The sequence below is a fragment of the Lathyrus oleraceus genome, chromosome 6 (assembly GCF_024323335.1).
Source record: "Lathyrus oleraceus cultivar Zhongwan6 chromosome 6, CAAS_Psat_ZW6_1.0, whole genome shotgun sequence".
Classification (NCBI taxonomy): domain Eukaryota; kingdom Viridiplantae; phylum Streptophyta; class Magnoliopsida; order Fabales; family Fabaceae; genus Lathyrus; species Lathyrus oleraceus.
Window position 1 is genome coordinate 161,515,522 of NC_066584.1, and position 26,266 is coordinate 161,541,787.

The window sequence follows — 26,266 nt, forward strand, 5'->3', positions numbered from 1 at the left end:
ATCCTTGATGTATTCACTTTAACCGGTGACGAATATTCTTCCTTTGAGTTTATTCTTGATATGATCATCTTAATTGGTGACAGATACTCTCTCTTTGATCTTCTTCCCAGTAGCAGGTAGTTGTAATTCATATTTGATTTCTTTTCCCCAATAGGTTATTGTTACCCAGTAACTGGTAATGAATATGCCTCATTTCTCTCAGGGAGTCATCCTTGATATGTTTACCCTAACCGGTAATGGACGACCCTCTGTCAGAGTGTATTATCTTCCTACCCAGTAACCGATAGTAGATAATATATCTCTTTTACTCCTATGTTGAAGTTTTTTTCTTCCCCATTTGAGTTTGGTTTCGTGTTTCTTTGTGAAATTGAATTCCCTTTTGCGGTTGAGTATTTCAACCTCATTCTGATTTACACATTCCTCGGCGGGTGTTTCTTGCTTCATTGGTGTTATCCCAATACATACATATTTCCTTTTTCCCCAACCGAGTCTTTCCACTGATTAATTTTCATGGAAAATCCCCTCGTGTCTCTAGCAGTTTCCAAGTCGTAGCCTGGCCTACGCATAACTTTTATCCCCAGAGTCTCTGTCTCCCCCAGTGAGTTTTTCCTTATGGAATGCATTGTGCTCCTACGAACTGTTAGCCTCTCTGGATTCTTTTCTTTTATGGAAATGTATTCTCCATAAAGATTATTTTCTGCACATTATATGCATCATGAGGTCTCTTAGGGATCAAAATTTATTTCTTGGTGTTGTTACTTAAGTCCATTCAACTGAGTTGATACGTAGATTTTAACCTTCACATCCTCGGCTAGAATGTCCATAAAATGGGAGCAGCTGTAAGACCCCTATTTTGACCCTAAGATCCCTCATGTTATCTCATCATTTGCATTGGGTTTGGGATCACACCTTGGCATCCTCCTTACCCCCCATTAATTGGGTTTGCATTGGGAGATATCACCAAGCACTTTTGATTGTATCATACTTTATTTTTCATTTTTTACTAACCAAAATACAAAAATATGTCTACTGTAGTTTCATTTTTTTTGTAGGTAGTGTGTGCATCTATATGTGCCCTATCAAGGTCATATATAGGGTTTAATACCCTCAAGGCAAGGGATCAATCAAGGAAAGGTTCACATTGATTATAATCATCATATATGTATCCCTATGTTCATTATTTGATATTTGATCAATAATTCATCAAAAGGGTATCTTATGTGACTTCATCATCAAGTTTCTTCATCAATTGATAAAAGATATTATGGGATACTTCATTATACATCATCTTATTCATATATTATTCTCCATGAGCCCCAAAGAGCTATAGAACTTCAAGTTTGCGAGTTGGTTCAAAGAGGTTGACCTGGGAAAGTCAATTGGTCAAAACTGGGGTTCCCTAGACCAAATCTCCTACATTTTTTGTCATATAAAAATTATTCCAAGAGAAACATTACTCTTTATGAAATTCCAAACAACTTTCATTTTGGCATCAAGAGCTAATTTTGCTTTGAAAGTCATTTTTTATGGTAAACGATTATAGGTCATTTTGTTTATGCCCTAGATGAAAGATCAACTTCCAAGAACCATAACTTGCTCAATTTTTATGATATGAAGGCCATCCAAGTTCCATGATTAATTTAAGATGTTTTATCCAACTTGTATTGTTTGAGAAATGTCAAATTCTACTTTCAAGGGCATGTGCCAAGAGGAAACATTATAGGTCACTTTGGGCCATTACCATTGAACAAACAATTTTCCTCAACTTCTAAAATCCATAACTCCCTCATGCAAGATTCAAATGGTGTAAAATTTGTGACCAAATTGAATAGGAATGAAATTGAAACAACTTGGGTGAATAAACCACTTTCATTTGAAGCTCATAGAAAAAGTTATCCAAGTGGAAGAAGTGGTCATTTGACTTTATACTTAGAAAATTTTCAACCATGTTTGATTTCTCCAACTTCCACATTAAAATTAATCATGATCCAAGTTCCAAATAGAAAACTATTCAACATAAAATTTTCTCTCCTTCATGTTAGCTTTCGAAAACATCAAAGATCATATCATTTGGAGCATTTTTCAAGGACTTGCGCATGGGTGTAATGCATGGCTTCATTTGGTAAGCTCAATGTCCAATTTCCATTTCCCTAATGCATGATCACATGTTAGCATTTCAAGTTGATTAGAACATAATGTTGGACCTTTTGGCATCATTTAATGGGCTTATCAAATGCCCATTCAAGCATTCACCATGGAGTTTCTATTTTTGATAATTTTTTGGAAAGGTGTGGAAAGCAATGTGTAGCCTATAAATAAATGCCCTTGCTGATCATTAAAAGGACCCCTCTTGCCCAAGCTTTACACTGCGGCTTCTCTAACCTCCATTAAAGGATAAACTTGAAGATTTCATTTGAAATCGAGTTTCAATTCTCATTCTGTTTTGGATTTGAAACTCCAAGAATCCAAGCTTCTTAATCATCCATTTCACTTCCAGCAAGTTGTTAGAGGCGAGCCAAAGCAAAGTGGAAGCAAGTTGTTAGAGGCGAGTCAAACCGAATGTGAATTTTTTGGATTTTCTCTTCTTTGATTCTCCCTCATTTCTCAACTATTTTGCTTGATATTTGGTTGTCTGAAGACCTACCAATGTAGACAACAAGATTGGGTTGCTTTGAGGCCAAATCGAAGCAACTCAAATCATGCACCTCAAATTTCAAATCCACGTATCTTTTAATATACTTTGAATTGGGAGAAATTGAGGTTAGCTTTGAGATCTTGAGCATTTTTCCTTTCGATTAGTGTATTCATTTTCCATTTTTATGGAGGTTGGTGGTGGACCAGTCCGGTGAGGTCCACCGGAGAAGAAGACCAGTGTTAGGGCTTCAGTGTTACGTTGGCGTCTTTCCAACCATTTGATATCATGTGAACATTTTAATCCTAGTCCTTGCTTCTAATTACCCAGCGTGTACACACGTTGACTGTGGTGCATGATGGAGCGCATGCTTGTGGCCATCAGATCTATCACCTCAATTAATGAGGGAGATCTAATGGCCCGTGTTTTTTCTATTAACTTTTAATTTTCTAATTTTCCTTTTAATCCTCTTATTTTATTTAATTCATAGAAATTTCATTTTTACTCCAAAAAATATGGGACTTTCACCAAAAATATTTAAATATTTTTCTCTTTCATATTCTGAATTAAAATCATTTTTTGGATTAATTTTGTTATTTTTTGTGAATTAAATGATTTTGGACTTGTTTTTAAATATTTTAAAATACTTTTGACTTTCCGAAAATTCTAAAAAAAATTGTCTAAGGTCCTTTAACCTAGGATAAATCCTTTGGCCATTTATTTGGTGTTTGAAGGTATTTGAGGTTTTTTCCATTTAAAAATGCATTTTAATTCTTTTTAAATTTGATTTTTAATTGAATAATGATTTAAAATTTGTGTTGAGCCACTTAATTGATCTTGTGATTTTTGACTTTCTTTTTAGCCTTGGTCATGGTTGATTTGACTTTTGCTTAACCAATACTATTGGATTTAGGGGGTTGATGAAATGTACATTTCATCCCCCAAAATGAATGGACAGTATTGATCAGATGAAATTCTTCCTATGATCAATTTGGGTTTTTATTTCCCCTTCCCTCTTCATCTTCATCCCTATTCTTCCCCAATCCATTATTGACCAATGAATTCTCTCCATGTCTAATGCTAGTTGATTCATCAATGACCTTGTGTCAGATGAATCAACATGAGCCTGACTGAGATATGTCTCTCCCATTTTTTTGTGGTATGTTTTAGGAGTTTGGTCCTTTGTATCAAATCTCTAACATGCATTAACACCTATATTTTTATTGCCCGACCTCAGATAGTTGTGACTTCTACATAAGTCCAATTACGATTACTTAACATAGAGCTAAATTTGTCCAAAAAGGCATAGCATTCTAGTAAGTGAGATTGTAAGTCTCCCATTCTTCATGGTATTGTATGAATACTTGACCTTTTTTCCATTCATGAGAGCCAGTGGCATACTTGTTGATTTATCCAAGTTGGAGCCCTTCTCATGGATGATGTCTTGGTTTATGTCTTCATACTTGTGAATGGATGGTTAGTGTTCTCCAAAGAATAACTTAAACAAATGGAACTCTTCACTAACATTTGACTAACCTTTTATTAACATTGTTTTACTTTCAAGTCATTTACTTAATGAAATTTAAATTTCAGCACCTTTATCATTCATTTCCATTTACATTTAATGCAACTTGTTTATGTTTCAGTCCTTTTCACTTTGCTCACTTGAGCCATATCTTGTGATTGTATATATTGTTTGTTTGTGATTTTGTTCTGTTTGTGGTCTTAGGACCTTAAAATACTTAATAACAACAAAAACCCTAAAAACATCTTGGTGGACTATTGCACTTATCTGAGATTTTGGACTTAGAGTAGGCAACATTCCATATGCTTTTAGGACTTGGCCAATGCCACTATCTGAGACTGAGTTATCCCCGACTGTGCCTTTCACCTGATGCAAGCCTTGAGTGCTCCTGATTCATTTATTACCTTGTCTCTATCTTTGATTGTATGTTGTTATTATTATTTATCTCTGATGATTATTCTGAGTTGATCAAAGAATATTTCATCTGATAGATTGAAAGACATTAAAGACTACTAGCTATTGGAATGCTTGCCTGGATATTATGGCTATTTTTATTTGATGCCTTGGTCTTCATATGGTTTGCTTGGATATCGCTTATGATTGTTGCTTGCTAAAGTCCAAAGGAAAATGGAGTTCTATCTGACATTCTTGTCTTGTGGATTGCATCCCATTGGTCAGATCTTTTCAACTCTTAACTTTTAAATTTTTGTCTAGGGTAGCCTCTCATCTCCTCCCACTTATTTAATTTCAAAATCTCTTCCTCTTTTCAAAAATCTTCTTTGCTTGTGTTTCTTAACTCGGACATGTTTTAACAATTAGAAACCCTAGCCTTATGCCATTGAGTTTTCAAACTTTTCTTAAATCAAACTTGTGAATGAACTTAACCATATTGACTTTAATTTCAAAAAGACAAAAAGAACTAACAACCCCATTCACATCTTTGGCCATCTTTGTTCCTTTCTCTATTTAAACTTTTGTTAAAACCAAGTCACCAACTTTCTTTAAAATTTTTACCACGACCTACGGGGTTTTGATCCCTCATTTTTATGTTGGTACGTAGGCATAAGACCGAAGGTCTTGTCAAACACAAAAATATAATTAATGAATTCTTTTCTCATCCCCCCCACTCTATGTTTTTATCAAACATCATTTTGACCAAATCACTTGCACATAAAAAAGGGCTCCCTAGGACACTTTGGGTGCTAACACCTTCCCTCTGTGTAACCAACCCCCTTACCTGTAATCTCTGACATTTTATTAGTTTTGATTTGAAAAATTTTTATCTTTGGGTTTTGTTCATAATTTTCCCTTTTCCTTTGGAAACAATAAAAGCGCGGTGGCGACTCTGGTTTTATTGATGTCAAGTTTATCCATAGCTTGATGGTCATGAATTTACCGTTACACTCTCTTGATGTCAAGTGCTTATTCGAAAGTAAAAAATGCTCATTTTGAAGATGATAGTTGTAATGTTATGTTTATGTCAATTTTTAAATCCAAGTATGTTCACTAAGATTATGATATACTGAAAGAATCGCTAGTTAGAATGCCATATCAATACCAACACAAATGATAAGAAAATATTTAGGAGTCGGCTTTAATGCGATCTTACCGTAGTATGATTTTCGAAATAAACCCTGCTTCAATCAGGTCTTTTGAGGGTTGTAACGTGTCCTTGTTCACGGTTTCATAAAGAAAGGATATAAGGCTCAAAATTTATTATACCCATTCATTCTCCTTGATATCTCCAGTCCTACGTTCAGCTATCTTAACACAAGCGTTCATCTTTCAAAAAGGATTTTAAATGGTAAAAGTGATGGTTAGAGAACCATGAGGTTTTCGAAGTGGTAGTCACTCACCTTCTACTTTATTTGTAGACACAGAAACTTGTTCTTGCTGAGGATTTTTCTTTTGATTCCTCTATTTTTACTTTGTTTTTGCTTTCCCTTTTTTTTAACTGGACTGATTTTTCGATCTTGCAGTCCACCAACATGCCCTAATTTTTTCATAAGGCATCTGTTTTCATGTTTTCGACAGCGGAATTTTCTTTTGCTCATTTTTCTATTTTTGCATTTCCCATTTTTCTCGCGTTGGAACAAATTGTGTGACGTTTGTTTGATTTGTCGAAAGAGTTGTGACTGACTCATTCCTTTTCTTAGTGGAAGAAAACCATTGTGGATTTATGATTTTCGATCTGTTGTGAGGGATAGAATATGGTTGATCCTCAGATGGGATGCTTCCTTTTTGAAATTTGAACGCAAGGTCAAACTAACTGAAGACTACCCTGCCCCTGGTTAAGATAAAGGGTTTTATATATAGAAATAAAGTCCAACTTCAAAGGCCCAAAGTGGTTGACTAGGGATTATCTTCATTATACCTCTGGTGTTTAGGGATTGAAACAATGCCTTACATCGTCAGCAAGGTTTTATTCAAAGCATATAATTAATGATCTTGTGTATTTGATTTTCATAATTCTCTTTTGATTTTTCTTGAACAAAAGTTTGATATTAATAAAATAAATATGAGTGAACACGAATGGATTTATTCAAAACATGCACATTCAATTCATTATTATTATTATCTGAAAACATGCAGGTTTTACAAATGAGCAACACTTAACAACAAAAAAGATTACAAACGAAAAATGATTGGACAGTCTAATGTTGCAAAGTCTAAGCCCGAGGAGGATCATTATTGAGGATGATATGGCAAGGCTTCTCTGTGAAGCATATCAACTTTTGATCAAGGAGCTCCTGAATTTGGGTCTTAAGAATGCAACAAGCCTCTGTAGAATGCCCTATGTATCCTGCATGATATCTACATGTGGCATTAAGATCATGCTTAGTACGGTAGGGGAACTTAGAAGGCTTGATCTCTTTGGGAACAATTTCCCCAAAATTAATCAGTATAGGCAGCAAATGCGTATAAGACATCGGGATTGGATCATAGTGAGGACGTCTCCTTCCTTGATCGTTGTTCCCTTTGCTGATTTGTTTCTGCTTTTGTTTCTGATTGCTTTGAGCGAGCTTCTGATGCGGAAGGATATACAGTTCTTGGGGAGGAAATGGCAGAATGCATGCAATTTCATTTTGTATGTTATCCCTCTTTTGTCCCTTCTCAGTTAGTGTACCAATTGTAACTCGATCTAAGAAGTCCATTGTCAAATTGTCCTAGACCAAGACCATGTCAGCCTTGCCTTGACTGTGACTCAAGCTCTTCTTGCGCACAATATTCCCTTGCTTAACCTATTCCATGATTCTTTGATGATAGGCGTCGTAGAATCGTTGTCTTTCTGGTTAAGGCAAGGACATATTGAGATTTTTCTGGTTGGTATGCATGAAATGCAAATGAATGTATGCATACATTGTGGGTAGAATGCAAATATACATTCAACATCTCTTGATTCAAAGGCTTGATGATGCAATAATTCAGATTTAAAACTTTGGCATATATGCAATGATGCAAGAATGGTATGCAATAATGTATGTTAAAAGCGCAACATATTCTGGATAATTTGCATATACTGCTCGATGCAAGTTCAAAGGTCTGACATATACATGAGTATCAACGTATGTAGGGTCTTGGTTTCCTGCAGAAAAACCCATATCCCTTTCACAAATATCTACTAGTCTTCAAAAGGTAACCCCTAGATGGTCTCCCAGAGTCATCATTCAAAGATGAAAATACCCTACCTTAGCGAATTCTCGTAGGATAAAAGTAATTCTAAGTGAATCTAGTCTGGGTGTGGGTCTCCTGCCAACCCAATGCGCGTAACGCAGGTCGACATGACTATCCACGAGTCTATCCCATGTGTATACTCAAACTCGGGTATAGAGCTTTGAAGGTTGAGAAAAATAAGAAAGGGGGTTTGAATTGTTTTGGAAATAAAAACTTTTTTCAAAAATCAAAACACACACATAAGTTTATACTGGTTCGCTTGAAATTCAGAGCTACTCCAGTCCACCCGGCCAAGGTAATTTCGCCTTTAACAAGGACTTAATCCATTAATCATGAAAGATTACACAATCAATCCTCTAAGAGAATAATCTCTTAGCCCTCTTAAGTATTCAGACTGTGCAGAGTCACTTGAGGAAATAGTTTAAGCAAAAGTAAATTGTAATGTAAAATGCTTCTAATAAAAAGCAGGTATTACAGAAAGTATGAGAGCAATAGCTTTTCACGTAAGAGCAGCAACTCGTGAAAAAGAGAGAGAATGAATGAGATTTGTGTGTGTCTCAGGTGTATTCTCTAGTGAGGTAATCTGTCCTTTATATAGTTGTTGTGAAGGACCGTTGGAGTGATGACAAAATCTTGGTCATTGAAGAATAATTAATGTCATTACTCTCTTTGTTTCTATCTAAAACCATTTTGTCCGCCTCAATATTTCTTTCTTTAAATACTTTCTTTCCATACTAAGATTCTTTTCGGTTACGCGTTCTGGACTGGTGAGTCTATATTAGAGTCTTGATATATCAGAGTTTGTTTTAAGAGGATGATCATGTCTGACTTCATTAGAGCTTCTCAGTGCTCTAGACTTTTTAAGTATCAGAGTCTGGATTCAGTAATCTTTTAACGGAGCTTCTGACTTCTAAGTGTTATGCTGGTATCTACGTTGGTCAGAGTCAGAACCTTTTGGACGTATCCTTTCTGAGTGGCATCTGATCATAGAATATTTTGTATCTGACATAGGTTTGTATCTGATGTATGGTCAGAATCCTGTGTAAGTTTTCAGAGTCCTGCACACTAAGAAAAAATTTCGTTAGAGTACCATTTTTGTTTCATCCTTTGTTATCATCAAAATCTTAGATATATATTGTAGAACCAACTTTGTTCTTACAATCTCCCCCTTTTTGATGATGACAAAATAGTTCAGATTTAAGATGAAACATTTTAAAGGAAACTCTTAGATTAGATATGGCAGTGGACTCCCCCTGAGTTAGAGCTCAGAAGTTCTTACCGGACCTTCCTTGGTTTGGTGCTTTTAGCTACTTTTCTGCAAATCTTAAGTCATTGATTTTGTAATAGTTTATTGAACATGTTTGCAGTGCTTGAGAGGAATTAGTTATGTTTTCATCAGAGCTGTTTTAGTTCTCCCCCTTTTTGTCAGAATCAAAAAGACATAGCAGCAAAAAGGATTTAAATTAATATAGAAGCATTTACAGGTACGCACATAAATCAGAAGGCAGAAAAGCAAGAAGGCAAGAAACAAACATCAAAACATAGAAAGAAAAAATAAAAATAGCCTAGGTGCCTAGGGGTTTGGAGGTGGAGGCATCCTCTAGAGCAGTTGGGACAGCATGTTCTAAATGTTTATGTTGACAAAGTCCTATTGATCCAGTCTGGCTCAAACTACCTGTTGTACTTTCTGCAGTTCTTCAAGAGTCTTCAAGACCAGAGGGACGAATCTAGAGTTGGAGGACTCCCCCTGAGTCAGTTCATCAGCTCTGGCTTTGGCAGCAAACTCTTCAGCAAGGCACGTTGCTTCTTCAGCGTCGGCTTTGGCTTTTGCCTCAGCTTCAGCAGCAGCAATATCAGCAATAGCCTTTGCTTCAGCTTCTCTGATTCTCTGAAGTTCTTCTTGACGCGCTTTCTCTTCAGCTTCATGTCTTGTTAGTTCCTCAGCTTCTCTGGCTAGGCGCTCTTGGAGTCTGATCTCAACGTCTCTGATGAACTCGTTGCGGACTTTTTTAGAGAGGCCATTCAACTTGAAGGCTTCAGAGGTCATCCAACTTAACACTCTGTTCCAGTGAGTCCTTACAGCAGAAGGATCATCACTGATACCAGAGTTGATGGTCAGAGACTTGACCTTTTCAACCTTAATTGCTTCTTCAAGGGTCAGAAGGGTAGTTTCGGGTTCATTGGAAGAGGCTTGGGAGGGTGAGGTGGGGACACTTAGGTTAAGTGTGGGAGTTGTTGAGTCAGAGGAAGTGATGGGTTGTGGTATGTCAGAGTGTGTTGGTTCAGATGGTTGTGATTCAGGGTGGATTGGTTCTGAAGGTTATGGTTCATAGTGGGTTGGTTCTGATGGTTGAGGTTCAGATGTGGTTGGATTTGGATGTTCCGGAGGTGGGGAAGTGACTTCAGGTTCAGGGTTAGGATGTCATGGCTTTTGAGAGGCCAGAGCACGGTCTTGGAGCTGAGCCAGAGTGGGGGATTGAGGGTCAGATGGTTCAGTGTCAGATGAAAGTTCGTAGAAAGGTGGGGATTGAGGAGATGGTGATGATGATGGTGAGGTGGTTTCATTTAGCATTTCTGCTTCTGAAATAGGTAAAGTTGTGGTGGCGAGGTTGAATTTTTGAGATGATGGGTTAGAGGATCTGGTGGTTGAGGGAGGAGTGTCAGCAGTGGTGTATATAGGGTTTGTTTGAGGAAGAGAAGAAGCAATGGGTTTAATTTTTACAGAGGGAGGCAGAGATACAAACTTACCTGGAGAGCCAACCAGGGGAACTAGGGGTCTTGATCCTGATGTTTCTCCCAGCTTAACTTTCTTCGCCTGCTTGGTCTTCTTAGAGGGCTCTCGCATCCTATTCTGGAAGTTTGGTGGAAACTCAGGCAACCATTCCACTAAGAATTCTGTGATATCCACCCCTTGCTTGTACAAATCCTCTAGATAGTAGGCTATTACCTCTGGAGGGTCGATCTTGGAGAATAAGTAGAGTCCGATGGGAATCTCCCTCTGATCTTTAAGTGCTTCCCAGGAGGTATCAAGTGTTGGTTTGGCTCTCACTTTATCAATGATTCCCATGCTCTTCAGATTTTGAGCATTCAGAGGTCTTCCAGTATCAATCATGACATCTTCCATGAGTCTGAGCTGAATCAGATGGTCCACGAGGCCACTCTTGATCAGCACATCAGATATCAGTCTCTTCAGAGGGATGTAGTTCCTTATCTTCATGCACTACGCCAAAAATGACTTTTAACAGCGCATCTTAGACAGCGCTTTTAAAAGAAAGCGCTGTCTAAGGTTAAAATTAAAATAAAACACGGAAAATGTTCCAAAAGAATAATGAAAGCGCTGTCTAAGGGGGGGTCTTAGACAGCGCTTTCTAAAAGCGCTGTCTAAGACCCCCCTTAGACAGCGCTTTTAGAAAGCACTTTTAAATATAGACCTTAGTCAGCGCTTTTGATAAAGCGCTGTCTAAAGTCTGAATTAATTGAATAACATTTTCCAGTTAAAAAGGCCGGTTGTCTGAATTAATGAATTTTCCAATTCAAAGTAACTAATAAATAAATAAAATTATATAAAAAGGCAAAGTATTAAACAAAAACGTTATCAATCCAAAATATCCATTCCATCCATTGCATCTTCCAACTCCACTGCGGCGTTGAAACTTCAAGCATGGAACAAGGAAAGCAGCAGCAAAGAACGATGGCGTTGTCGTTGTCGTCCAAGGGTTTACCGCACCAAATTCAAAACCCAATCACCCAAATTCAAACACGCTTTAAAAACATCGAAAACGGTGTCAAGCTTTGGCTCTCCAAACAGTCTATGGCCGTTGAAGCCGCCGTCGTTGCCACCACCAGCGCCGCTCAAGGCGCTGTTATGGGTGCCTGCATGGGTACTTTCACCAGCAACGCTCCCGCTGCTTTCGCTCCACCTCCTAACGCGACTCTCAGCCCTCAAGCCATGGCTTCTCTTAAACAAGCACAGGTTGAGTCCTTTTTCACTGTCTTACAGTAATTCGATACCCTAATTTGAAAAGTTAGGGTTTCTCGCTTTTGATAAATGATAATTTTTATTTGATTTGTTTATTATAGGCTCTTGCTGGAGGTCCTTTGATTCAGGCTCGGAACTTTGCTGTTATGACTGGAGTGAATGCTGGTATTTCTTGTGTTTTGAAAAGATTAAGAGGAAAGGAAGATGTTCAATCCAGGTGAAATTTTATAACCTAATCTTCATGCCCTAAATTATATATCGTTCTGTCCAATCATTAACCCTAGAATATTTGTACTATATGGATAAGTAATGAAAAAATAGATGTGTAATTCCACTAGTTTTAATTGGATCTTGGGTTTCTTTTGCTATAATTTTGAGAATTGTGGTTTAGTTGAATCTCTGGAAATAATTTTCTTCATATAGGTTGTCTTGAGAAAACAGTATTTGATTTATCTTAAGTGAAAATTAAATAGAAAAGAAAATGCAATGAGTTTGGATGTATGAGTTTGGAAAAAATTGCTCCTGTTTAGTTGTCGTTCAAAATTCATTGCATCATTAATTATTAGTTTGTCAATAATGCCCTTAACTATTTATTACTGAGAGAGAAATCAATGAAATGAGATGATATAGTTAAGGGTATCATAGGAAAAACAAATAATTCCATTAAAAGTAACAAAATTTATTGATTGTCCTAGTATGTCTAAATAATCTTTAAACAACAACTTAAAAGGAATGGAGGGAGTATTAGAAGTTGTATGGGTTGGCAGTGCACTCATGGAGTAAGCCAAAGCTATATAATGTTGTCATCCTGCTTTCAGTTGGTGTCACATTATAGTCATTTGGTTTTAATAGGATTACACCATGTTCCATTTGGACCAACCTCCCAAATAAAAGAGAAAAGTCGGAGAGAAAGAAAGGGACAGTGTCTCTTCTTTGTGCCTGCTAATTATGCTTTTTATTGTGTGGGCTGTGGATTTGTAGTCCAAGACCATAACCTGCATTTGACTGCAGGTGATAGAAGCACAGGTTGACATGCCTATTGTGGGTGCAATAGCTTTACATGTATCTCTTCTTACATTTACTCTCCGTGTTCATCCAGACCGACTTGATTATGTGGATCTAGTACTGGTATGTTATTTTTCAAACATCACTGACAACATCTTCTTGATCTGCTATTTTCATATGATATTGTGTGGATAGCATTTTCATTTAGTAGCTAAACTGCCTCTTTTCTGAAATTAATGCAGGGATCATGTGTCAAGAAGCTGTCTGGAAAACCAAAGCTTGATGACAGTAGAGCAACAAAGCAAGTTGTTGCACTGTTAAGCGCCCCACTTGATAAATACAATGATGTTGTGACTGCACTGACACTTTCTAATTATCCTCATGTAATGGATCATCTTGATAACGTGACAAATAAAGTCATGGCTCTGGTTATAATCCAAAGCATTATGAAGAATAACACTTACATATCCACTGCTGATAAGGTACATTACATTACCTTGCTGTTGGTTAATCATAACAATTTTATCTCTATGTAACAATACTCTATGTAACAATTATATCTGTGTATTTCTCTAATAAGCATATTATTTGCTCAACCTTGACCCAATTTTAATACTTTTTTTTATCTTACCCATAGATCGACGAGGAAGATTTCAGTGAGGAACAAAATTCTGTTGCTCGCCTCATAAACATGCTTCATAATAATGACCCTGAGGAAATGTTCAAGGTAAATACAAGTGTATTAAGAGTCTTATTGAGTTCTCAGGTGTTTCTCTATCAACTCCTACACCTAACTTGTGGCCCACTTACGAACTTTTTGACGACATTATTCTTATTTCTGACGGTCAAATTGTTTACCAAGGACCACGCGAACATGTTCTCGACTTTTTTGAATTTGTTGGTTTCAAATGTCCTGAGAGAAAAGGTGCAGCTGACTTTCTTCAAGAAGTAAGTCAAAGTTTAACTGAGTTCGGCTCTCAGTCTCTTAGAACCGGATCGAATCGGGTTGAACCATGTTCAGTCTTTTTCGTTTTATTAGTCATCCGTATAACCGATTTCTTTTTGCAGGTAACTTCAAAGAAGGATCAAGAACAGTATTGGTTCCACAGAGAAAAACCATACAGATTTGTAACAGTTACTCAATTCGCCGAGACATTTCAATCATACCATGTTGGAAGGAAAATAGGAGACAAGCTCGCAATTCCATTCGACAAGTCTAAGAATCATCCAGCAGCATTAACCACTGAAAAGTATGGTGTTAACAAGAAGGAACTACTAAAAGCTAACTTCTCAAGAGAGTATTTGCTCATGATATCATATAATGGAACTCCATATTAATGTTTCTTTCGATTTCGTTGGCGATGATATTATGATGCAGAGGATATCAAAAGCTGGTGGATTTGGGGTTACTGGATTTCACCTTTGATGTATGGACAAAATGCTATAATGGTGAATGAATTCCTCGGAGATAGTTGGAACCATGTAATTTCTTAAACTTGCAACTTTAGAACTTTTAGTTAACTCGCAGGCCTAATTCGTTTTCTCATTGATTGTAGTTTACACCAAATTCGAATAAAACACTAGGAATTCAAGTTTTGGAATCTCGCGGATTCTTCACAGACGCATATTGGTATTGGATAGGGGTTGGTGCATTAGTAGGATTTATGTTTCTTTATAACATTATATTCACCGTGGCTCTCACGCATCTCAATCGTGAGTATCTATCTTCATATTTGGTTATTTAAATTTCTTATGTTAGTGAAAATATTTCATTAACAAAGATGAATGATTTTTACAGCATTTGATAAGGCACAAGCAACTATAAATGAAGAATCAGAAGACAGCACAACAAATGGCACACACCAAGAAGTTGAATTACCGCGTATAGGTGATCTATTGTTATCATACCACTTGTGAAAACGCAACTCATAATGTCTTTAGAACCTTAACAAACTTGCAGTTGTTATGCAGCAAGTTCAGGAGAATCCTCTAGCCGCAGACAGAAAAGAGGAATGGTTCTTCCTTTCGAACCACATTCGAGAGGAATGGCTTCGCTTACCAGCCGAAGTTGATTACAATACAAGAAAGGTTCGTATTTAAAGCTTGGGACACTTTGCGATTTTCTTTTATACTTGATTCATTAATCGAGATATCTGATAAATGGTTGTAGATGTTCATTGAGGAAGTAATGGAACTAGTGGAGCTCAATCCATTGAGAAACTCTTTGGTTGGTTTGCCTGGCGTGAACGGTCTTTCAACCGAACAACGTAAGAGGCTAACTATAGCAGTTGAGTTAGTTGCCAACCCTTCCATAATTTTCATGGATGAGCCTACATCTGGTTTAGATGCTAGAGCTGCTGCAATTGTTATGCGAACCGTTAGAAACACAGTTGACACAGGAAGAACAGTTGTTTGCACCATTCATCAACCAAGTATCGACATATTCGAAGCTTTTGACGAGGTAAGAAATGATTTCGATAAAAAAAACAAGTGTTTTCTGATTCTTCATCTTCTGGACTTGAAAATTGAAATGACATATCTTATCATACATATATGATTTCTTTTAGTTATTCCTGATGAAGCGCGGAGGACAAGAAGTATACGTTGGGCCGTTGGGTCGTCATTCGAGTCAACTGATCAAGTATTTTGAGAGCATTGAAGGGGTTAGTAAAATCAAAGATGGCTATAATCCAGCAACATGGATGTTGGAAGTTACGAGTTCGGCGCAAGAACTTACTTTAGGTGTTGATTTTAATGATACATACAAAAACTCTGAGTTGTTTAGGAGAAACAAGCAACTTATAGAAGAATTAGGCAAACCTGCTTATGGTTCAAAGGATCTTCATTTCTCCACCCAATACTCACAGTCATTTTCGGTCCAATGCTTGGCTTGCTTATGGAAACAACATTGGTCGTATTGGCGCAATCCGCCATATACTGCTGTGAGGTTCTTCTTCACTACTTTCATAGGCTTGATGTTTGGAACAATATTCTGGGATCTTGGCAGGAAATAGTAAGTGAAACTTCAATTATTAATCTGTTTTTCTTTCCAAGTTGAACAAATTCTAACCTCTTTTGTTGATTTTCAGCTCAAATAGACAAGATCTGTTTAATGCGTTCGGTTCGATGTATACTGCTGTTCTCTTCCTTGGGGTCCAGAATTCATCGGCTGTACAACCCGTGGGCATGTCCTGTGGCTTGGACTATATATGGATTGATAGCATCACAATTTGGAGATATAAACATCATGATGGAATCAGAAAATGAAACAGTTCAAGAATTCATAACAAGTTACTTTGGTATCAAGCATGATTTCATAGGTGTTTGTGCAGCTGTTGTTGTTGGGACAGGAGTGCTCTTTGCATGTATTTTTGCTGTCTCAATCAAACTCTTCAACTTCCAAAGACGGTAGATTAGGCGCCAATTTTGATGGATTCTCTTCACTTTCAAATTTTTGTACATGATTACTATGTATATTTATACTCTTCTCGTTCATTTTAAATATTATCTAACGGAGAATTTTTAATATAATCCTTATCGATGTTTCTGAATATTTTTAAAATGTATGAACGATTATTTATCTTAAAAAATTGACGTCAAATATAATATTTATTAGTTTTTTTGTGTGCTTATTTTCAAAATAATGTAACATAAAATAGTAAAAATAACTAAGATAAAATTTTCGTATACCTTAGACAGCGCTTTTGTAAAAAGTGCTGTCTAAGTGGGGGATTAGAAAGCGCTTTAGGCAAAAGCGCTGTCTAAGGGGGGGGCTTAGACAGCGCTTTTTGAAAAGCGCTGTCTAAGGTATACCTAAAAAAATTAAAATAGGAGGGTCTTAGAAAGCGCTTTTGGCCAAAGCGCTGTCTAAGGGGGTGGGGCTTAGACAGCGCTTTTCAAAAGCGCTGTCTAAGGTATACCTAAAAAATTTAAAATAAGAGGGTCTTATAAAGCGCTTTTGGCCAAAGCGCTGTCTAAGGGGGGGGCTTAGACAGCGCTTTTAAGATTTAAAAAAGCGCTGTCTAAACCTTTAGCAGCGGAGGTTTAGACAGCGCTTTAAAGCGCTGTCTAAGGCTAAAAAAAGCGCTGTCTAAGGTCTTGTTTGTTGTAGTGATGTTGTTTCTGGTGTCTTTAACAGAATCTCTGAGGTACTTGAATAGGAGTGCAGGTAGGCAAAGCTTCAACCCCTTATTAATGCAGTACAGGATGCACTTATGATCTTTGTTGATGTAATCAGAGGAGTTTGAAGCTGGACGATGATGGATGGTGCCTAAGATAATCTTCAGCCCGACCTGGAGGTTCTGATGTAGTTCCTTATTCTTGGAATGCTTGCCTTCAGCATTCTGTTGGAAGATGGTAGGGTTTATCTCCTGGGACAAGTACTTTGCCCTAGGGTTGATGTTGTAGATGCGTCTTCCTCCTGTCTTCTCCATGTTCAGAAGAGAAGCAACCAATTTCTCGATGATGACTATCTTGGCTCCTAGAACGTAGGAGACAATGTAGTGATCATCAGAGTCTGCGAAACGCCAGAACTCCTTCACCAGATTCGTGTACACGGGGCCATAGAGGCATTGAAAGTAATTTTCCCACCCTTGCTTTTTCAGTTCTTCAGTGAGGTCGACGCCATTGCACTTCATGTTATCAAAATCCACCAAAGTTTCACAAAGAACTTCCAACTTATCAAATGGAGTTGCTAGATGAATGTGGGGCTCACGATCAAGAATGTGAGGTTCCTTGTAGATTGGAGTTGAGACGACGCCGGTGGTTGCAGGGGTTTGTTAACTAGAATTAGGTGCTTGCTCTGTTGAGTTCATCTGTTGGGAGAAATTGTACACTGACTGTTGTTGAGAATCCATGAAGAGAGGTTGAATATGATGATGAATGTTGAAGAACTTGGTGAAAACTACAGAAAAACCCTTGAAGGAGGTGAAGCACGAGAGAGAGAGAGAGAGAGAGAGAGAGAGAGAGATAGAGAGAGGGGGTTTATGAGTTCGTGAGTGTGAAAGTGTGCAAGTGTAGATTGTGAAATGCATACATACACTATTAGGGCGCATGCAAAACGACACAGAAATATTGAGTTTAACAGATAGAAAATTAAATGAAGCACGTTATAGAGGAGAACGATTACAACCCATAATGATGTCTAATCCCAAAATCAGCACACTGCTCGAGGAGATATCAAGAGTCTATTTCTTGATTACTGCTAGACATTTGTCTAGAAGTTCCAAGGTTAGACGCAAGATGTACCACGTGTTACTTTATCTGATCTTCAGGAATACCAAAGGGTTGGTTCCTAGAGATTTTTAACTCATATGACTTCTGACTGATAGTAGCATCAGAGTCAGATACAGAATCCAGCTGCTTACTTCAGAGTCTTATTTCGCTATCTCAGAGGCACATATCATTCTGGACAATTTTGAATGTTTAGATTTTTAAAGATAAAAGAGAATCTATCTTCAGCAAGGGGTTTGGTAAAAATATCATCCCATTGATGGTTTGTATCAATAAAATTTAATGTTACTACCCCTTTCTGAACATAGTCTCTAATGAAATGATTTTTTATTTCTATGTGCTTAGCTCTGGATTGAAAAGTAAGATTCTTACTTAAATAGATGGAAGCAGTATTGTCACAGAAGATAGGAATGTTACTCTCAAAGATTTGAAGATCTTCTAGTTGATTCTTCATCCAGAGCATCTAAGTAGTGCATAGTGATGCTGAAATATATTTTGCTTCTGCAGTGGACAGAGCTATGGTTGATTGCCTTTTGCTAGCCCAAGATATCAGATTCTTTCCCAAGAACTGACAGTTCCCAGATGTACTTTTACGTTCCATTATGTCCCCTGCGTAATCTGCATCACAGTAACCAGAAAGTCTATACTCTAATGTTTTCTCATACATCAGGCCCATGTTAGGGGTTCCTTTCAGATACCTGAGTATTCTTTTAACAGCCGTTAAATGAGATTCTCTAGGATCTGATTGGAATATGGAACAGAAACATACACTAAACAGAATATCAGGACGTGTAGCGGTCAGATAGAGAAGAGAGCCTATCATACCACGATAGAGCTTCTGACAAACCTTCTGGCTAGCTTCTTCTTTTTCTAGAATGCAAGTTGGATGCATAGGTGTCTTAGCAGGTTTACATTCCGTCATTTCGAATTTCTTCAAAATGTCTTTAATGTATTTACTTTGATGAACATAGGTAGCTTCTGAAGTTTGATTGATTTGAATTCCTAGAAAGAACTTTAGTTCTTGCATTAAGCTCATTTCAAATTTTGCCTGCATTAGCTCAGAGAATTCTTGACATACAGAAGGATTAGCTGAACCAAAAATAATGTCATCAACATATATTTGGCATATCATGAGGTTATTACTAATGTTTTTACAGAAGAGTGTAGAGTCAACTTTTCCTCTAATAAAGTCATGTTCCAGAAGAAAATTGCTTAGTTTTTCATACCAAGCTCTAGGAGCTTGTTTTAAACCGTATAATGATTTCTTAAGTTTAAAAACATGTTCTGGACAATTTGAGTTTTCAAAACCTGGAGGTTGATTGACATACACTTCTTCTGATATGTAACCATTAAGAAATTCACTTTTGACATCCATTTGATATAGTTTGATTGAATGATTTACAGCAAATGAAACAAGTAAGCGGATAGATTCTAACCTGGCGACTGGGGCAAAGGTTTCGTTGTAGTCAATGCCTTCTTGTTGACTGTACCCTTGTGCCACCAGTCGAGCTTTATTTCTGACAACTTCGCCTTTTTCGTTCAGTTTGTTTTTGAACACCCATCTGGTTCTAATAATGTGAGTGCCTTTAGGCTTTGGAACAAGATCCCAGACGTCATTCTTTGAGAATTGATCTAGCTCTTCTTTCATAGCTAGAACCCAGTCGCCATGTTGAAGTGCCTCATCACAAGAAGTATGCTCAATCAGAGATACTAGTCCTAGAGGAATTTCTTCAGGTACCTTGAATGTTGACCTAGTTCGGATAGGTCCATCCTTGTTTCCCAGAATCAAATCTTCAGAGATGTTGGGGCGACTTCTTGATTTCTTCTGGATAGTTGAGGCTTTAGTTGCATCTGGACTTTGTTTATCAGATACTTCTGGTGCTTTGGTCTTTTCGTCAGAACCTGCAAGAGTAATCTCCAGATCTGCAAGTTTCTCAACTAGCTTTGACTTTTTAGGGTCAAGCTTATCATCAAATCAAACATGAATTGATTCTTCCATAATTTTGGTTTCTGTGTTGTATACTCTGTAGCCTTTAGAGCGTTCTGAGTATCCTAACATAATACCTTTTTGTGCTTTCGAATCAAACTTGTTCAGATGTTCTTTAGTATTCAGAATAAAGCAAGAGCATCTAAAAGGATGAAAATAAGAAATGTTGGGTTTTCATCCCTTACACAGTTCATAGGGAGTCTTCTCCAGAATAGGTCTTATAGAGATTCTATTCTGAATATAATATACTGTATTTACTGCTTCAGCCCAAAAGTGCTTAGCCAAATTTGTTTCATTTATCATGGTTCTTGTTGGTGTAAGCCCTAGAGGCCAATACTTTTGGTACTCATATCGAATTATTTATTAATTAATAAAAGGCTTTTTCTTTATTATGTTTGATTAATAAAGTCCCTAGAATAGCTAGTCCATTTAATGTATCAAGTATGACTTAATCATGAGATCACATTAAACATAAGGACATTATTCTTAAAGTATTCGTAGTCGAGCTTTATTCTGAAGTGGGATAACATTAAAGCATTAAGACTATTATGTTTGTAGACTGATGATCACATCTCATGGATCATGGATAAAGAGTTATCAAGTCTTAAACATAGGTATGAATATTAAGAGTAATATTTATACCGGATTGACCCGCTATGAGAATACTATATAGAAAGTTATGCAAAGTGTCATAAGTTATTCTCATGGTGATAATGGTCTATACCACTCTTCGACCTGAAACCACTATGGATCCTAGATGTAGAGTCGAGTGCTTTGTTGCTGATCCAATGTTGTCCGTAACTGGATAACCATAAAGACAGTTGATGGGTACTCCACAAAGCATGCTGAGGGACATGAGTGTCCTAGATGGAATTTGCCCATCCTGTGTAACAGGATAAATGTCTATGGGCCCAATATTGAACTGGACAAGGATGACACGGTCTATACCTTGTGTTCAATATAGACATAAGGGCAAAGGGGTAATTATACACATAATTATTATCACAGAAGGACTTGTCAGATCACATGACATTTTCGTGGCTTGGGTAGCAGTGATGTGTTTCTAGATATCGCTCATTGTTTATTATGTTAAATACGTGATTTAATATAATTGCCAACGCCGCAAAAACCTACAGGGTCACACACAAAGGACAGATTGATGAGAAATAGAGTAACTAAGGAACACCGTAAGGTACGGTGCACTTAAGTGGAATACGAAATATGGTAAGGTACCACACGCTTAAGTGATTTTGGGCATATTATAAGATATGGGCCAAAATACACTTAAGTGGGCTTTTTAGCTTGAAGCCCACACAAGTGGTTCTATAAATAGAACCCTTGGGTAGAAGCATTGTCACTCAGACTAAAACTCAAGTGAAGACTTGGAATTTCGTTTCCCTCTCTCTCTCACTCAAAGCCTTCATTCGTACTAGCTAGCACTGAGATTGAAGGAATTCATTCGTGTGGACTGAGTAGAGACGTTGTCATCGTTCAACGTTCGTGATCGCCACAAGAGGTAACGATTCTATCATTGATCATGCCCATTCGTAAGGATCATTGAAGGAGAAAATTTTAAATTCCGCTGCGCCTTGGATGACAATTCTCCATCAGTTCTGGCCATCTCTTGGAGTGTCCTATGCTTCCTTTCTACAACTCCATTTTGTTATGGAGTTTTAGGACAGGAGAAATCATGGGATATTCCATTAGAATTAAATAGTTCCTCAAAAAATTTATTTTCAAATTCTCCACCATGATCACTTCTGACTCTGATGATTTTAGAGTCAAATTCATTTTGCACTTTGGAACAGAAGCTAGTGAATACAGAGTGAGACTCACTCTTGTGCTTTAGGAATTTTACCCATGTCCAGTGGCTAAAATCATCAACAATAACTAGTCCATATTTCTTTCCGTTGACTGATGTTGTTTTAACAAGTCCAAACAGATCAATGTGAAGAAGTTCTAGAGGCTTAGAGGTGGAAACACTATTTTTCTTTTTAAAATATGTTTTGGAAAATTTCCCTTTCTGACATGCCTCGCATAGAGCACCTGAAGAAAACTTCAGCTTGGGTAGACCTCTGACTAACTCGAGTTTATTTAGCTGAGATAGTTTTCTCATGCTAATGTGGCCCAAGCGTCTATGCCATACCCATTTCTCTTCATGAACAGACATCGGACATTTTACATTTTGTTCTTTTAAGTCTGAAAGATTTATTTTGTAAATATTGTTTTTCCTCTTGCCAGTGAATAGGATTGTTCCATTGTTCTGATTAATTGCTTTACATGTTTTTTTGATTGAAGATTACATCATAGCCGTTATCACTTAATTGACTTATTGATAACAGGTTATGCATTAATCCTTCTACATAGAGAACATCAGATATAGAGGGAAAAGTTCCATTACCAATAGTTTCGAAGCCTCTGATTCTTCCTTTATGATTTCCTCTTAAACCTACAAAGCCAACATCTTTAAGTTCCAGGCTTTGGAACATATACTTTCTTCCCGTCATGTGTCACGAGCAACCAGAGTCCAGGTACCATGGTTGGTGTCTTAACTCTGCTACATAAGATATCTGCAACATAAACAATCTTATCCTTTGGTACCCAGAATCTTTTGGGTCCTTTATGATTAGTTTTCCCAGAGTTTCTTAAAACTTTGGGTTTTCTAGCATTATCAAAACGTTGTGCTTGTGTATGTGTGTAGGGATAAGAAAACGGAGATTTAGGTTTGTCATTTGTGGAAGATTTATCGTCACTAGGGTCATACCCAATTCCTCTTTTATTATTCTGACTAACTCCATAGATCATGGATGTCATTCTTCTTCTCTCTATCCCATTCCTCAGAAACTTTAGAAAAGATTTTTCATATTCATAAATTACTGTGTTCGAAGTTTGTGGAGCTTGAGATAACGCTTCTTCAAGTTTTAAACATTGTTTATTTGTGGAGTCTCTTTCTAATATGAAGGTTCGATTTTCATCTTTTAGATTTGAAACTGTCATCTCAAGTTTACCACATTCTTCGATGGTTTCTTCAAGAACCTCTTTTACAGCTTTAAATTTTTGTTTAAGTTTCTGGTATGAGTTTAGAGTTTCAGAAAGGCATTATTCAAGGTCAAAGCGAGAAAGATTAGAAAATACCTCTTCATATTCAGATTCTCCATCTGATGTGTTTCTGGAGGTGGTATCCATGAGTGCAACATTTGCCTGTTCTTCAGAGTTTGATTATGAGGAATCAGATCCACTATCGTCTCAGGTGGCCATCAGTCCCTTTTTGGTTCTGAAATAATTTTTCTTGAAATTTTCTCTTATAGAGCTTTCTTTCTTCAACTTGGGACATTCGTTTCTGTAGACCTATTTCCTTACATTCATAGCATGTTATATCTTTGTTAGATTTACCTCTGGAAGTTGATTCTGATCGATCTCCCTTGGGTCTTGGTCTTCTGAAGTTATTATTCCTTTTTCTCCAGAGTTTTTTTACTCTTCTGGTTAAAAGGGATAATTCTTCTTCGTCGTCAGAGTCTTCCTTTTTAGAGTCATCATTGTCTTCTTCTTCAGCCTGGAAGACTTTGTTTCTATCTGGTTTGCGTCTTTCAGATCTGGACTTTAGTGATACAGACTTGATCTTCTTTTTAGGTCCATCTTCCTCCATTTCTACCTCGTGGCATCTGAGTGAACTAACGAGTTCCTCAAGGCTGATACTATTCAGATCTTTAGATAACTTTAAGGTTGTGACCATGGGTCTCCATTTCTTTGGCAAGCTTCTAACAATCTTTTTGACGTGATCCGCAATTGTATATCCTTTATCTAGCACTTTGAGTCCTGCAATTAAAGTTTGAAATCTAGAAAACATTACCTCTACCGCTTCATCGCCCTCCATTTTGAAGGCTTCATATTTCTGGATTAAAGTCATAGCCTTTGTTTCTTTGACTTGAGAATTTCCTTCGTGAGTCATCCTCAGGGAGTCAAGTATTTCTTTAGTTGTTCCCCTGTTGGTGGTCTTTTCATATTCATTGTAGGAAATAGCATTGAGTAGTATCGTTCTGGCTTTGTGATGGTTCTTGAATTCACGCTTTTGATCGTCTGACATTCTGCTTCTGGGAATAGCAGCTCCAGCGTCTGTCACAGGTGGTGTGTAGCCAATTGTGACAATATCCCAGATATCAACTTCGTAGCCCAGAAAGAAACTTTCAATTCTGTCTTTCCAATAATCAAATTTTTCTCCATCAAAGATTGGAGGTTTAGTGTTGTAACTATTTCTTTCGTTGGTGTTGGCCATAGTTTTTCTCACGCTGGATCTCTCTACACTGTTAAGTGTTTGATTAGAAAATCAATAACAGAGCCGAAGCTCTGATACCAACTGAAGGTTGAGAAAAACAAGAAAGGGGGTTTGAATTGTTTTGGAAATAAAAACTTTTTTCAGAAATCAAAACACACACAGAATTTTATACTGGTTCGCTTGAAATTCAAAGTTATTCCAGTCCACCCGGCCAAGGTGATTTCGCCTTTAACAAGGACTTAATCCACTAATCTTGAAAGATTACACAATCAATCGTCTAAGAGAATAATCTCTTAGCCCTCTCAAGTATTCAGACTGCGCAGAGTCACTTAAGGAAATACTTTAAGCAAAAGTAAATTGTAATGTAAAGTGATTCTAATAAAAAGCAGGTATTACAGAAAGTATGAGAGCAATAACTTTTCACGTAAGAGCAGCAGCTCGTGAAAAAGAGAGAGAATGAATGAAATTTCTGGGTGTCTCAGGTGTACTCTCTAGTGAGGTAATATGTCCTTTATATAGTTGTTGTGAAGGACCATTGGAGTGATGACAAAATCTTTCTTGTTGAAGAATAATTAATGTCATTATTCTCTTTGTTTCTATCTAAAACCATTTTGTCCACCTCATTATTCCTTTCTTTAAATACTTTCTTTCCATACTGAGATTCTTTTCGGTTACGCATTCTGGACTGTTGAGTCTGTATCAGAGTCTTGATATATCAGAGTTTGTCTTCAGAGGATGATTATGTCGAACTTCATCAGAGCTTCTCAGTGCTCTAGACTTCTTAAGTATCAGGGTCTGGATTCAGTAATCTTTTAACGGAGCTTCTGACTTCTAAGTGTTATGCTGGTATCTACAATGGTCAGAGTCAGAACCTTTTGGACGTATCCTTTCTGAGTGGAATCTGATCATAGAATATTTTGCAGCTGACATAGTTTTGTATCTGATGTATGGTCAGAATCCTGCGTAAGTGCTCAGAGTCCTGCACAATAAGAAAAAATCTCGTTAGAGTACCATTTTTGTTTCATCCTTTGTTATCATCAAAATCTTAGAGATATATTGTAGAACCAACTTTGTTCTTACATCAAAGGTCTGACATATACATGAGAATCAACGTATGTATGGTCTTGGTTTCCTGCAGAAAAACCCATATCCCTTTCACAGATATCTACTAGTCTTCAAAAGGTAACCCCTAGAAGGTCTCCCACAATCATCATTCCAAGATGAAAATACCCTACCTTAGCGAATTCTCGTAGGATAAAAGTAATTCTAAGTGAATCTCGTCTGGGTGTGGATCTCCTGCCAACCAAATGCGCGAAACGCAGGTTGACATGACTATCCACGAGTCTATCCCATGTGTATACTCAAACTCGGGTATAGATCTTCTCCCATGTAGCTGAAGGAAAAGGGCGATCCGAAATGCAGCGGAATTTAAAATTTCTCCTTTAATGATCCTTACGAATGGGCATGATCAGTGATATAATCGTTACCTCTTGTGGCGATCACGAATGTTGAACGATGACAACGCCTCTACTCAGTCCACACGAACGGATTCCTTCAATCTCAGCGCTAGCTGCTACGAATGAAGGCTTTGAGTTAGAGAGAGAGAGAGAGAGAGAGAGAGAGAGGAACGAAATTGCAAGTGTGACAATGCTTCTACACAAGGGTTCTATTTATAGAACCACTTGTGTGGGCTGCAAGCTAAAAAGCCCACTCAAGTATATATGGCCCATATCTTATAATATGCCAAAATCACTTAAGCGCGTGGTACCTTACCATATTTCATATTCTACTTAAGTACACCGTACCTTATGATGTTTTATAATTCACTTAAGGGCACCGTACATTACGGTATTCCTTAATTACTGTATCTCTCATCAATCTGTCCTTTGTGTGTGACCCTATAGGTTTTCGCGGCATTGGCAATTATATTAAATCATGTATTTAACATAATAAACAGT

At 37.3% G+C, this 26,266-nt stretch overlaps 3 protein-coding genes across 3 annotated transcripts in view; all 3 read left to right on the top strand.

The window, feature by feature from the left end:
• The window catches only part of LOC127094542 (uncharacterized), a 29,825-nt gene extending 19,593 nt beyond the window's left edge, over positions 1-10,232 (top strand). The window contains exon 3 of the mRNA XM_051033364.1: positions 10,119-10,232. Within this exon, the coding sequence (XP_050889321.1) occupies positions 10,119-10,232 (114 nt within the window). The remainder of the gene's footprint in view (positions 1-10,118) is intronic.
• Positions 10,233-11,434: 1,202 nt separating this feature from the next.
• On the top strand, positions 11,435-12,032 carry LOC127092203 (chloroplastic import inner membrane translocase subunit HP30-2). The gene is made up of 2 exons (XM_051031035.1): positions 11,435-11,805; positions 11,913-12,032. The coding sequence occupies exons 1-2, from the start codon at positions 11,494-11,496 to the stop codon at positions 12,030-12,032; spliced, it is 432 nt and encodes a 143-aa protein (XP_050886992.1). The 5' UTR covers positions 11,435-11,493.
• An 811-nt stretch (positions 12,033-12,843) lies between these two features.
• Positions 12,844-16,341, top strand: LOC127094543 (pleiotropic drug resistance protein 1). The gene is made up of 12 exons (XM_051033365.1): positions 12,844-12,939; positions 13,059-13,298; positions 13,454-13,472; positions 13,532-13,764; positions 13,885-14,146; positions 14,195-14,298; positions 14,373-14,529; positions 14,615-14,704; positions 14,777-14,904; positions 14,987-15,277; positions 15,384-15,829; positions 15,906-16,341. Exons 1-12 carry the CDS (start codon positions 12,844-12,846, stop codon positions 16,081-16,083), a joined length of 2,244 nt encoding a protein of 747 aa, XP_050889322.1. The 3' UTR covers positions 16,084-16,341.
• The last annotated feature ends 9,925 nt before the right edge of the window (positions 16,342-26,266 follow it).